At 41.6% G+C, this 13268-nt stretch overlaps 1 protein-coding gene across 3 annotated transcripts in view; it reads left to right on the top strand.

Moving 5' to 3' along the window:
* The window catches only part of FER1L6 (fer-1 like family member 6), a 176123-nt gene that overhangs the window by 134295 nt on the left and 28560 nt on the right, over positions 1–13268 (top strand). For all 3 annotated transcript variants that reach the window (XM_045004365.1, XM_045004364.1, XM_045004366.1), the window contains 8 exons: positions 3267–3428; positions 4532–4712; positions 4953–5173; positions 6672–6794; positions 6925–6964; positions 9053–9171; positions 11189–11320; positions 12631–12756. In XM_045004365.1, the coding sequence (XP_044860300.1) occupies positions 3267–3428; positions 4532–4712; positions 4953–5173; positions 6672–6794; positions 6925–6964; positions 9053–9171; positions 11189–11320; positions 12631–12756 (1104 nt within the window). The remainder of the gene's footprint in view (positions 1–3266; positions 3429–4531; positions 4713–4952; positions 5174–6671; positions 6795–6924; positions 6965–9052; positions 9172–11188; positions 11321–12630; positions 12757–13268) is intronic.

Genomic DNA, 13268 nt, shown 5'->3' with positions numbered 1-13268 from the left:
AGCCCACTCCTCAACTCTTCACCCTCAGAGGGCTTCTGAGCCCCCAAGAAATCATCAAAGAGTGCAGCACCGAAAGCAGAACATTCCTCCTTCTTTGTCCACCTAGCCGCAGCCTCCCACTAAGCAGTCCTTTTGTTGCGACCTTTCAGAGTTGCAAACCAGTCCTCCCACCAAGTCTACTGGGCTCAGATTTCCCCAGTCCTTTTGGGAGCTATTTACTTTGCTTTTCCTCAGCATGGCACCATATAGCATCAGACAAATGGGTTATGGAAATCACCACCACCAAATATACCAGAGTTCAAATCCATCCCCCCTCTCAAAACCGCCTCCCTATTGCTGACAGGAAGTACATTCCTTGCAACAAATGAGAGCTATAGAGCCAGTACACCCCAGCATGGGGGGAAATGATTTTACTTAAGATATTTCTTAATCCCGAAGAAGAAAGGAGGCTGGAGGCTCATACTAGATCTCAGACTGCTGATCCAGGACAAAGGCAAGATCTTCCATCCCAACCCAGCATCTCTTCATCTGGCAACTTGGTATTTGGATGGATGACAAACTTAGAGGGATCATGCTCAATAGCTGCACAATCCATTATTGGCAATAGCAGAAAAGACTCTGTGAAAAAGTGCTATATAGCAAAATGGAGGAGATTCTCTCTGTGGCATCAGAATCATTGGCTGCCCCCAAAGGGTTCTGAGATTCTACTATTCTGGAGTACCTCCTCTCTCTCTGAAAAGATCGGGGTTGTCTCTTAGTTCCTTACGAGTGCAGTTGACAGCGATTAGCACTTTCCATCCTCCAATGGACAACCATTCAGTCTTTGCCCATCTGACTACAGTAAGGTTTCTGAAGGGTCTAGTCAGAATCTTTCCTCCAGTGCTAAAACTTACTCCAATCTGGGGCCTCAGTCCAGTCCTACCTCCATTAACAAATTCACCATTCAAGCTTTTAGCCTCATGTTTATTTAGCCCTCTATCTATGAAGGTTGACTTCCTGGTTGCAATCACTTCAGCCAGGAGAGTAGGAGAACTGGGGGTCCTTATTGCAGACCCTCCCTATATGGTATTCCATAAGGATAAAGTTTCCCTGAGGTTACATCCTAGATTCATTCTGAAAGTAATCTTGGAATTCCATCTGAACCAGATCATCCACTTATCTGTCTTCTACCCGAAGCCCCATGCCACCAAAGAGGACTGGAAATTCCGCTCTCTGTATATCCAACTAGCCTTGGCATCAGCAACTTCCCTTTGAGATGTTCCTCTTTTGGAGATCTGTAGAGGTGCAAAGTGGGTCTCTGTGCATACATTTGGAAGATATGCCTTGGTACAGGTGTCTACAGCAGATGCATCCTTCAGCACAGCAGGGTGCTGTGGTACAGCAGGGTTCCTCATCCCTCTTCCCCAAAGAATACTGCCTGAGGGTCACATCAAATGGAATAAACCTAGGGACCATCACTTGAAGAAGTGTACATTGTACAGTAACTGGAGTTCTTTGAGACGTGTGGTTCTGCCACCTGCTCTCCTCCTCTTCTGCTTTGGATCCTTGTTCTAAGGTTATTCATGCTAAAGAAGGAGCTGGAGATGTGGTCAGTGTGCACCATCCCTTCCACCCTTGGTTCAGAGCATGAGGAGGAGAGGGGCACAGGCGAGGACCAACAGACACTGCTAATGGAAAATCTTCTGGTCCCAGGTGTATGGAGCACATGCGCACCTTGAGTGGAATACACATAGAACTGCAGTTACTGTACAACGTAAGTAACCAGTCTTTCTAGTCACAGCACATGAGTATGGAAGATGCTTGTATAAAATGGCTGGACAATTGGGAAGTACCACCTGCTCTCAATCCCACCTTCAGCACTGGATGGGGTAGGCAAATATGGTCCTGCCCCACTGCACCAAGACACCCTCTTTGGGTTACTTAATGTTGCTAGTGGCTAAGTGTTAGTCACTCCTCCTCTGCTCCCAAAACTTGCAGCCAAATGATGGCTGCCTCCTGCATGCATGTGTTTGTGCTTTCTCCCCAACCCCCCTAGTGCCTCTGTGAACAGTCATCTACGGTTTGGGCCTAAAGTCACTTTATTATATAGAATGTAAGGGAAATTTGGCAATTCCTCATTTGTCAGAATAATGACTAAATTCTAACCAGTCATGTTGTGTCACTTCCTGTCGCTGGTCCTATAACTACACATAATGTGTTTAATTGCCTGTCTTTGAAAATTTCTAAATCAAGTCAGATTTTAATTATACGAACTGTGCTGAGACTGATGAGCCAGTCACTAGAAATGCTTGTGTGTGAACTCAACCGCAGGAGCAGTTCTTGCTTTGACTTTTTCTGGGGTGGATCAAACAGTCAAATTGTTGCAAAGGGAAATAGGAAGAGAAATGACAACCGTTCACTGGACAAAGGGAAAAAAAATCTCTTTTTCAGATGTGTTTTCTGTTTTAGGCCTGAGTCCGTGAGTTAATTAAGCACATACTTAACTTTAAGCACATGAATTCCATTTATGTCAATGGGACAAACCATGTGCTTATAGTTACGCACGCGCTTAAAGAGTGTTCAGTCAAGGCATTACCCATGGTCTACTCTGGAATGATATGGCTGTGGTTTGGCATTTGAAGGATTTTATTTTGGATTTTGTAATTCCTAATTTATATTGTTGTAATTATTGTCATTTTAATGCTATTTTCTATAGTTAGAGCTTAAATAATTGTATTGCTGATAAGAAAACTTGGAATTCCATGAGAGTTCTAGAGGATATGCAGTGAATCAGTGCATAAAACATGTAAGGTAATAAAACTACTCCTGACAAAATACCCTGGGCTATATCCTCAACCAGTATAAACTGATGTAGCTCTGTTGTAGGCAATAGCTGAGGATCTGGCCTGTCAGATTAATAGGGACTGAGCTTGTTTGTCCTGTAGAGGAGGAGACTGTTAGAAATAAAATTCTTATTAACTGATTATGTTTTGTTAACAGTTTAACATTTTTAATTGGCTTAACTTTCAGTTCAAAGACATGAGGTCTTTTTTTTTTTTTTAAATTTCAGCTGTTTAGAGCAATTTCTTGCAGATAACTGGAGCCAGATTCAGCAGAGCTTTCTGGCAGCTATGTATTGTCTGAATGGCACAAAGTGGCAGGAGTATACTGGTGAATCTGGTCCATGATTCCCAGTGTTACCTGTGAACTCCTGTCAGGAGCATCCCAGTGAGTCTGGCCCACTGTTGCCTAGGTTTTGCTGACCACTTTTCTTCCACTTGCCATAGGTTCTGTTCTGGGGTGTTCGTGAGCTGAAGAAAGTCCAGCTCCTCTCTGTGGACCGCCCACAGGTTCTCATAGAATGCGCAGGGAAAGGAGTTAAATCTTCCGTCATCCAGAGCGTCAAGAACAATCCCAACTTCAGTGTCCAAGCAGACAGGTTTGAAGTGGTGTGTACAGTGCACTGCCGCTCTTTCTCTCATCATCTTCTCTTTACGCAGTGGAAGACCCAAGCTATAGCACTGTTTGATTTTCTTTACTTCTTAAGCCCTTTTGTGCTGTTGCCAGACTGGACAGTTAAGTAATTGATTGGTTATGACTAAGGCTACGAGTCTGTCACGAAGGTCACGGATTCCGTGATTTTTCATGACCTCTGCGACTTTAGGGCTTTGGCTGTCAGCCTCAGGCAGCGGGTGGTGTGGTGAGCCCCGTATGGCAGGACTTTGGCAGTGAGCCTGTGCTGTTAGCACCTCCGCAAGTGGCAGGACTTGGGCTGTCAGCCCCGCCGTGGTGGGGATCGGCCTTCTGTGAATTCTTGTTTATTGCCTGCGACTTGTCTGTGACTTTAACTAAAAATAACCCTGATAAAATCTTAACCTTAGTTATGACCCATGAGCTTTGAACCTTTTACCTCTAGGTTGTTGACTTGAATTTGGCCCTGGTCAGTAGTGCCTTGAAGCTTCCTGGCTGTCCATTGACATGTGCAAAATGAACTGGTGGTTTCAGTTCAGGTCTTAGAGGCCGAGGATTTGCGCTAACCGGCGACATCAACAGAGATGAAAGTCTATGTATGTTTTTACAAGGCACAATAGTATCTAAGCACCAATAATAATACCTAAGTACCTGTGATACCTTTAATTTTTATTGCACTTTACACATTCAAACTGATATTCAGACATTACCTAGTTAATCTACACAATATCCCTGTAAGCTAGGGAAATATATGTTATCCCCTTTTATAGCTGGGAAACTGAGGCAGTGAAGTGAAATTACTTTGGCCAAGTCAGTGGCAGAGGTGGGATTAGAACTCATAAATTCCTGACTTCCAACACTGCATTGATTCCTCTAGACTTTACTGTTTCCCCTGACAAATTTTTAGCAGTTTGCCCACAGCCAGGGTGCTTTTCTAGGTCGGATTGGCAGGGTAGTGTGGACAGAACTCCACTGCCCATGCTGTACCCGTTTGATGGATCAAGGTTCTCAATCCAGCACTTTTCTTGACACTAGTAAGGAAAACAAATCTCTCATGCTGTTGTCTGTTCTTTTCTGCCAGGAACTGCCTGAAAATGAGCTTTTGCACCCACCACTCAGTATCTGTGTGGTTGACTGGAGAGCTTTTGGTCGTAGTACTCTTGTTGGCACACACACCATCAATTGCCTTAAGCAATATTTATATAAACCCAAGGAGCTTCCTGCACCTACAGCAAAAGTGGATGTTATAGAAACCGACAAAGGTAAATGCACAATATAACTCTTGTCCCCAAATAAAAAGACAAGGTGATATTTGTTAAAACAGTAGAGTAAGCACATGCTTACGGGATCTGCTGGACTGGGGCTGGAGCGCTCAGCACCTTGCAGGATCAAGCCCTGTGCGACTTTTAAGAGAGATAATTATTCATATTATCATGAAAACCAATACGATGACTGTCTTTTTTTGGCATAATCTTACCAAATTGCTGTCTTTCTAATTTCAGCTGCTCCGGAGTCACCACAGCTGCCTGCATCACCTCAACCACAACCATATCCAGCAGATCACATTTATGTTGATGTGGAGCACGGTTCAGCTGCAGTAGTAATGCAAGAACCAGTTCCAGCAAAATCTTCTGCTGCAGCAGCTGTACCTGCTTCTTCACGGCCATCTGCACTTAAATCTACAGCCCCATCCTCTGAATCGGCAAAAGATAGAAAGCAGAAGGTGCACTTAGCTGAACCATCAGCTCGCTAGCTATTTTAAAATAATAATAATAATAATATAATTAATAATATGTTGATTATGATGGTAGTGTGTGGGAGCCCAGTTATAGGCCAGGACCCCATTGTGCTAGTTGCTGTACAAACATAGGACAAAAAGACAGTCCCTGTGCTAAAGAGGTTACAACTGAAGTTAAGACAATAGACAACAGGTGCATACAGACAGGTGGGGGAGAACAATGAAACAATGAGATAATATTGGTCAGCATGACAGGCAGAATATATTCTAGTTTATACAGCTGATCAGAAGAACGTTTCCAGACTGCAGAAACCTTTTTGTGATCAGCTCTATAAACTATCACTTTTTGGATGGGGAAATAACCTTTCTTTCTTTCTTTCTTTCTTTCTTTCTTTCTTTCTTTCTTTCTTTCTTTCTTTCTTTCTTTCTTTCTTTCAAATGAAATGGAAGGAATGACAAAACTGTTTGACATTGTGCTCCATTTCAGCTACACTTTTTGGAGTGGGATAAAGTAGCCGCTTCTTACTTGTAGCGCCTAGATGCACTAGATACACAATGCCAGTGTTCTGCATAGTTTGAAGGACAAGGAAAGGCAGTGATGTCTTAACTCCACCTGTACGCACCCTTGTGTGTCTGTCATCTGTAGCAACACAATTTATAGATACAAGAGTAAGTGAAATATAGTAAAGTACTAATCCAAATATAGACCTCAGTGTTGTAACTCTACAAAAACAACAAGGAGTCTGGTGGCACCTTAAAGATTAACAGATTTATTTGGGCATAAGGTTTCATGAGTAAAAACTCCACTTCTTCAGATTCAGGCATTGTTATATTGATACATGAACTGCCCTTCTGTTTGTAGCTGCACTGCTAAATACATGACAGCTGCAAGTGGCAACGCTTTGTTAGTGTGAAAGGCCGAATGCACAATTTAACAGGGTCAGTTGTTATTTACATGTGCAATCTCATTGATGTCAATGGGCCTACTTGCAGAAGCAGTTGGTTTGTGGGATCAGGCTCTTTATCTTTTCGGAGGGCAAGATGACTGAATTCTCAATGCCTATTCAGAATCCTAGTTGTCTTCAAAACTCAAGTGTTGATAATATTGGAAGTTCTGAATGTATTTGCAAATGCAGTAATATTGGAGGGAACCAGGGCATATCAGGAGGTCTGTATCCTTCCAAATATAATAATTCTTCTTTCTAAGGTAGATCTTCCCTTTAAGTAGCTTGCTTTTGTTGCAATGCCCTAAATTTTTAAAGTATAATATTTGATACCAGCAGAAAGTAATATAGAAACTGTACTAATAACATGATGATCACAATGGATTCTCTAGTGGGATACAAAGTCAGAGACACACAGTAATGTAGTTCTTGCAGACTGAAATCTACTCCACCTACATCTGTTCTGCTTGATAGCCCAGCTGGTTTTTAATAGCTGACCTAATCCTAGAGTTCAACAGCATTTCCTTATACCTTGCTAGGTATCAAGAAAATCCACCCGACGATCCACAAAAAGAAAAAAGAGAACAATAGCAGATGAATCTGCTGAAAATGTTATTGATTGGTGGTCAAAGTACGATGCTTCTGTGGAAAAAATGAAAAAGGTAAGGGCCCCAGTAGCCCCATACTTGAATGGATGTGTGGTATTTTAAAGCTAGATTTATGCAAAATAGCTTCCTCTTTAATGTTCCATTTGTATTTAGGAGTCTGACCATTCTGTTTTTATTTTTAAAGGTAAAATCAATCTATCCCAACGAGGGGAAACCAGGCAACAGTGAGTAAAATATTTGTAGATGTACTTTTTTATTTACTATAATAATTTATTTCTGTGATAATTCAAGAACATTTTTACTCTGTTCATATTGAATGTCTGTTCTTCCTAGAGTTGTGAGAGGGGTAGTGTTCAGATCCTAATCCATATCTGGATTAGACTCTGGGTAGTTTAGATGCTTAGACACAAAACTGGGTTGAGGATTGGGTTTAACGATGTTCAGATCACACGAGCAATTCTTTGCAGAATTCAGCCTCAAACTGAAAGAATTCTTACAATGTTAGAAATGTTCTAGAAAGTTTGCCATGGTATTGGTATGCATCTGTATCAGATCCAAAAAATGAGCCTCTTTTAATTTTGGATCCAACAGGGGCAGCTCTAGGCATTTTGCCGCCCCAAGCACAGCAGGCAGGTTGCCTTCGGCGGCTTGCCTGCGGAGGGTCCGCTGGTCCTGCGGCTTCGGCAGACCTCCCGCAGGCACGCCTGTGCGCCCCCCACAGCTTGCCGCCCCAAGCACGTGCTTGGCGTGCTGGGGCCTGGAGCCGTCCCTGGAATCCAACTGAGAACCCAAACCATAGGAATGGGCTCAGTTCCAGGAATTTGAAATTGAAAATAGAGTCCAGAATGATAGGCATCACAATAGCAACTAATTCTTTTGTCAAACTCAGTCAACTCAAGAATTTTCAACAGAAGAGATTGGACAAGAATAGATTATTAAATACACTAATGGAAGAGAATCTTCTATTGCTTTACATATCCCTATGGTAGTAAACCATGCCTTTAGCAAATTATTTTCCTAACCCGACTATTTAAGTAGGCAGAGAAAGAAAACTAATATTTGTACTGTCTGTGTAGATTTGCTCTTCAGAATAAAATGGCTGGCTCTTCCCATCTAGAGGTGGCTATATTTTATTAGTGGTGGGAATGATTTCTACTTTGCAAAACAATTTGCAATAGTTCTGGATGAAAGGTACTACATAAATGTCAGTCATTATCATTTTGAACATGGCAGCTGACCAAAATTTCAATTATCAGATCATCAGTGCTGAAAAGCTATCAGTCAAAATTCTAATTATGCATGCACTATACCTAGCCACCCGAAAGAAATGTTATACTAAGTTCTGATGCCGCATCCATGTACAGTGATATTGTTAACTGACACCTTAACATGGATAGAATTCTACCATCCACAAACTTTAGTGGTGATAGTTGTGCCAGAGTTTTCCATTGTTTTTGACCAGGCTGGTGACTTGAAAACTGAAAAAGACCCTCCTAATTATTTGTACAAGATATGTTTTATATCATTGCCTAGATACTATGGTGGCTGGCACCATATAAATGCCAGAGAGAGAGAGAATGAAAGAGAGAGAGAGTATTAACAGATATTTATATCACAGATAGATGAATTAGTTTAACAAAATTAAAAGGACTGATCCAAACCTCAAACCAAACACTAAACCGGAATAAAGTGTGGCTAGTTAGAGCCAACAAGCTCCTCCTGCCTTTGTTGATAGCTGCCAAATCAGTGGTGGGGTGTCAACCAGGTAGGTGGTTTCTGCTGAGCAGTTGCCATATTTACATCTCCACATTCTCCATGGCTTTCCTAAGGTTAGAGGCACATTGGCATGCGTTTTTGGTGCCTTTGACCTGAGGAAGGCCTGGAGCATACGAGATCTGAAGGCAGTCAGCATCTTGGCAATGACATTCCATCTTGGTAAGACCTCACCTTAAATTTTTCTCAACATTTGGGGTAGATTTGACCTTGGGATGATTGAGGAAGAAGGAGAAAGAAAAGGGGTGGGTCGATAGGGGAGTGAGATTAGAAGTCACAGGGAAGGGGATAAGCCAGACAGATGATTGTATTCAGTGGTAGAGAAGAGTAAAAAATGGTGTATCAGGTAGGGAGGAGTTGTAGGAAAGAATCTCTAACTGGTTTGACAGGATAAAGTGCAAGAGAAGTATAGAGAAGGAGAGGGAATGGAGTAAGCCCCTCCCCCCCAAGATTTTTGTTAAGGACTTATCTAAGCCATTAGAGGTTTATCCATTATTGCAGCTGCTATAAACCTAAATTATGTCATCAAATCTCTGTAGCTAAGTCGACATCTGGCCACATAGCATTAAGCATTGAAGATGAGCCAGACAAAAAGAAGCAAAAAAAGTTGTTCAAAGAGGACAAAAAGGCAGAAGACCCAAATCTAGCATCTTTGAAGGTAAACAATGCTTTGTTGTTGTAATTCAGGTTGTTTGGGACGGGCAAAATTCACTGCTGGGCAGAGGGCTAGTCCTAAGTGAGATTGGAGGGGATCTTAGCTCTTGTGCTGCCCATTGCACAGGGTTGAATTTCACCCTTACGGAATATACTGTAAATATTAGAGTTACATTCCCCTTTCCTTTCCCTTTGTTCTCACTGCACCTTGGATATAGTTAATCACATACATGTGTACACTTTATCATGCCAAAGTGCACTTAACTTATGCGCTCATGGCAGGACTAAATATAATCTAGACCATTCCTGACAGGTGTTTGTCTAACCTGCTCTTCAAAATAGCCAATGATGGAGATTCCACAACTTCTCTAGGCAATTTGTTCCAGGGCTTAACCACCCTGACAGTTAGGAAGTTTTTCCTAACGTCCAGCCTAAACCTCCCTTGCTGCAATTTAAGCCCATTACTTCTTGTCCTAGATTCAGAGTTTCAGAAGAACAATTCTCCTTCCTCCTTGTAACAACCTTTTATGTACTTGAAAACTTATCATGTCCCGCCCCTCCCCGTCTTCTCTTCTCCAGACTAGACAAACCCAATTTTTTTCAATCTTTCCCCATAGGTCATGTTTTCTAGACTTTTAAACATTTTTGTTTCTCTTCTCTGGACTTTCTCCAATTTGTCCACATCTTTCCTGAAATGTGGTGCCCAGAACTGGATACAATACTCCAGTCGAGGCCTAATCAGCGCAGAGTAGAGCGGAAGAATTACTTCTTGTGTCTTGCTTACAAAACTCCTGCTAATACATCCCAGAATGATGTTTGCAATAGTGTTACATTGTTGACTCATATTTAGCTTGTGGTCCACTATGACCCCACTAGATCCCTTTCCGCAGTACTTCTTCCTAGGCATCTGAATTAATCTGAATGTTTGAGCCTAAAGTATCTTTTTATATTGATGAAAGCACAGAAATGTGGATATTAGGGAAACAAATGACAAGGCATTTCAGAAATGCTAGGGTGTACAAAGAATGAGATAGAAACTAATGATGAAAGGATTTGATATAGTGATAGTAGACTCTCACTGGGACTATAAATTAGATGCTGGTCACTGTATCTTATCAAAGGTAAAACAACAATAAAAGGCCTTTCCTGGTGATTGCATGATTGCACCTTGACTTGGTGGGAAGGCTTGTGTGCTCCAGTGACCCTGAGAGCTATGCCGGTGGAAGTTTTTCCTCCTGATACCCAAGCTGGACAGGTTAAAGGACAGGGATCAGATGCAATGCAGTCCCCTGGTCCTCCAGGTTGGGAGTTGACTGGTAGACCAACAACCTAGCCTCATAAAAAAAAGTTAAGATATAGAAACAAAGCCAGGTAGCCATACCAGCAATCAGCATTATAGACAGGGATGGTGGGGCCTTGTTCATGCCCCAAGCACGAGTGGCATGGGAAGGATTCAGATCCAGAAAGTTGAAGTTAGAGATATGTGGAGGGATTGAAAATATTAGGGCTGTTTAGAGAGGAGTTGAATAAAAAGGGGCATGAAACCAGTATACAGATCAATGAAACTGTTTGTTTCCATTTTTGAATGGAAAGGTCTCCACTTGAAGAACAAATTTAAATAGCCATTTTCACTTTTGTTTATGTTTGATTTCACGTAGAACCATGCTCTAGGAATTAGAGATAGGAAAGATGTTTTTTAGGCAATCCAATCCCTACCTATCTAGGCAAGATTGTTCTCCACAGTACCTTTTCTTGTCCATCTTGCTTTCAGGTTCTTATGCATCAATACAGTGCTAGAGTATTTGGATTGCTACTCCAGAGGTGAATTTGTTAAAAGTTTCCATCACTGGTGGGGAACGGGATATTTTTCTGTTGGTCACCAAAAGGTTTTACAAGCACTTGATTTTATAAAACCTAAACACTGAGCCAGAGCTGAATGTTAAGTCACCAGTTAATGCAACAGTTGCTATGTTTTTACTTGTCGTGCCTTGTGAAATGAGCACCTTCCCATTTTTTCAAAGATCTATGATGGAGACCTGGAGAGTGAATTTAATAACTTTGAAGACTGGGTGAAAACCTTTGAACTCTTCAGAGGCAAAGCCACCGATGAAGATCACAGTGTCTATGCGGACAGAATAATAGGAAAATTTAAGGTGATTTTAAATGCTGATTGGATGCATGGTAATTTAGAGAAATGCACATTTTCAGTGACATTCCAGTTGTGCAGAAAATGAGTTTCAATTACATCTGCCATCTACTCTTAACATCGTTAATTCTCCTATTAGATCCAAAGCCACAATGTGTTACAAATGAGGATTGCTGTTTATTCTCTCCTGTTATCTGACTGATGGAGGCAGTTTCCAACCCACAATGTTTACTATTGTTTTGAGTCAGGACATTTATTGAAAACTACAAAGCTGAGTTAAATCACAGATTCGTAGTAATTAGAGCCAGGACTGACCTATTACATTATGCAGTCCAGCCTCTGCTCATGCAAGTTTATATCTTCAGTATAATTTCTGTTACTTTATCCTATCTAGCTTAAATGATGGGCCTTCTACTCACTACACTTACACAACCTAACACAACGTACTGTATGGAAATCTGCAAGTATACTTCAAAGCACAATTAATATAATAGTTGTGTGCTCTAAAACTGAGGTATTTTATACTTCAGCGGAATCAGTGCCTTAAAGGAGCCTGTTGATTCTTCTGTCTCTATGGGGCACAGCTCTTTTAAAAATGACTTGCTAATTGCTTTAGGTAATAATGGTTATTTAAGTAAGGGCTGGTCCACACTAAGAAGCGGGGTCGAACTAGGGTACGCAAATTCAGCTACGTGAATAGCGTAGCTGAATTCGAAGTACCCTAGTTCGAACTACTCACCCGTCCAGACGCTGCGGAATCGAAGTCCGCGGCTCCAAGGTCGACTCCGCCACCGCCTTTTGCAGTGGTGGAGTACCGGAGTCGACCGCGGCGCTTCCGGAGTTCGAACTATTGCGTCCAGATTAGACGCGATAGTTCGAACTCCGAGAAGTCGAACTCACCGCGTCGACCCGGCTGGTAAGTGTAGACTAGCCCTAAGATGAGTTAATACTGCATGGGGGCTGAAGTTTTTCCTGCTTAGCTAGGGGCAAGTTGTGTTCCCTATTTCCGTTGTAAATAGAGTTCCATTTAAGTCAATGAAATTACTCCTAATTTACACAAGAGTGATTCAGAGCAAAATGGTGACCCTCAGAATATTGGTGTCTGGAAGATGGGAATAGCCACAACAGTTGCATTCATTTATTTAACACTGCTGTGACTAGAGCTTGCAGATATTTCTGGGAATGTCTTGACAAGGTTAAATACAGTATATGTGTCTATGCAGACTGTATTCTTGAAGTTTTGTCTACACACCAGGACTTTTTTTTGGATTGGGTTTGTTGTCTTTTCCAGAGAAATAAAACATTGTATATCCACAGGGCTCTTTCTGCATATACAAAAGTCCTGAAGATTCCAGCTCAATGGATGGAGGACAGCCTAAAATTCTGCAAGGGATACCACCGAATAACTCAGTCGAAGTCCTGGTTAGGGTGTATATCGTGAGAGTAAGTGTACAGCTTCTGTTTCAGCCTTGAAATAATGGGGAATTTGTTTTTCAAATTAGTTTTTCTTTAGTTTCTACATAGTGTCGCATTTGAAAAGCCTCATCCATATGTTAGAATTCTATAATACTTAGTGTACTACTGAATAGAATCTGCAGCTCATAAGGACTTCTCATTGTAAATCATAAAGATGCCAGTTGACTGGAGAAGAGGAAATCTAGGGGCTGTTTTGAAAGCATCATAGAGAGAAAGGGACAAACAAAGCAGGAATCATCCAGGAGAAGGAGAGAATGGGAGGCTATACCTTTAAGAGAAAGCAAAGGGGTAGAAATGTGAATGATGAACTTGAAGGAACAAGTGGTAGAAATTAGGAAGGTCAAATATTGAGGGAACATGGTGGGAAATGGAGAAGTCAGAGGAGAGAGGCAGCCATTAATGATCTAGTGAGAAAACAAGAGAGAAGCAGAAAAGAAAATTAGTTTATATAAGGTAGAGAAAACCTGGGCTTAGGGAGG

The sequence above is a fragment of the Mauremys mutica genome, chromosome 2, assembly GCF_020497125.1.
Source record: "Mauremys mutica isolate MM-2020 ecotype Southern chromosome 2, ASM2049712v1, whole genome shotgun sequence".
NCBI classification, from domain to species: domain Eukaryota; kingdom Metazoa; phylum Chordata; order Testudines; family Geoemydidae; genus Mauremys; species Mauremys mutica.
This window is presented reverse-complemented; position numbering and strand designations above follow the sequence as displayed.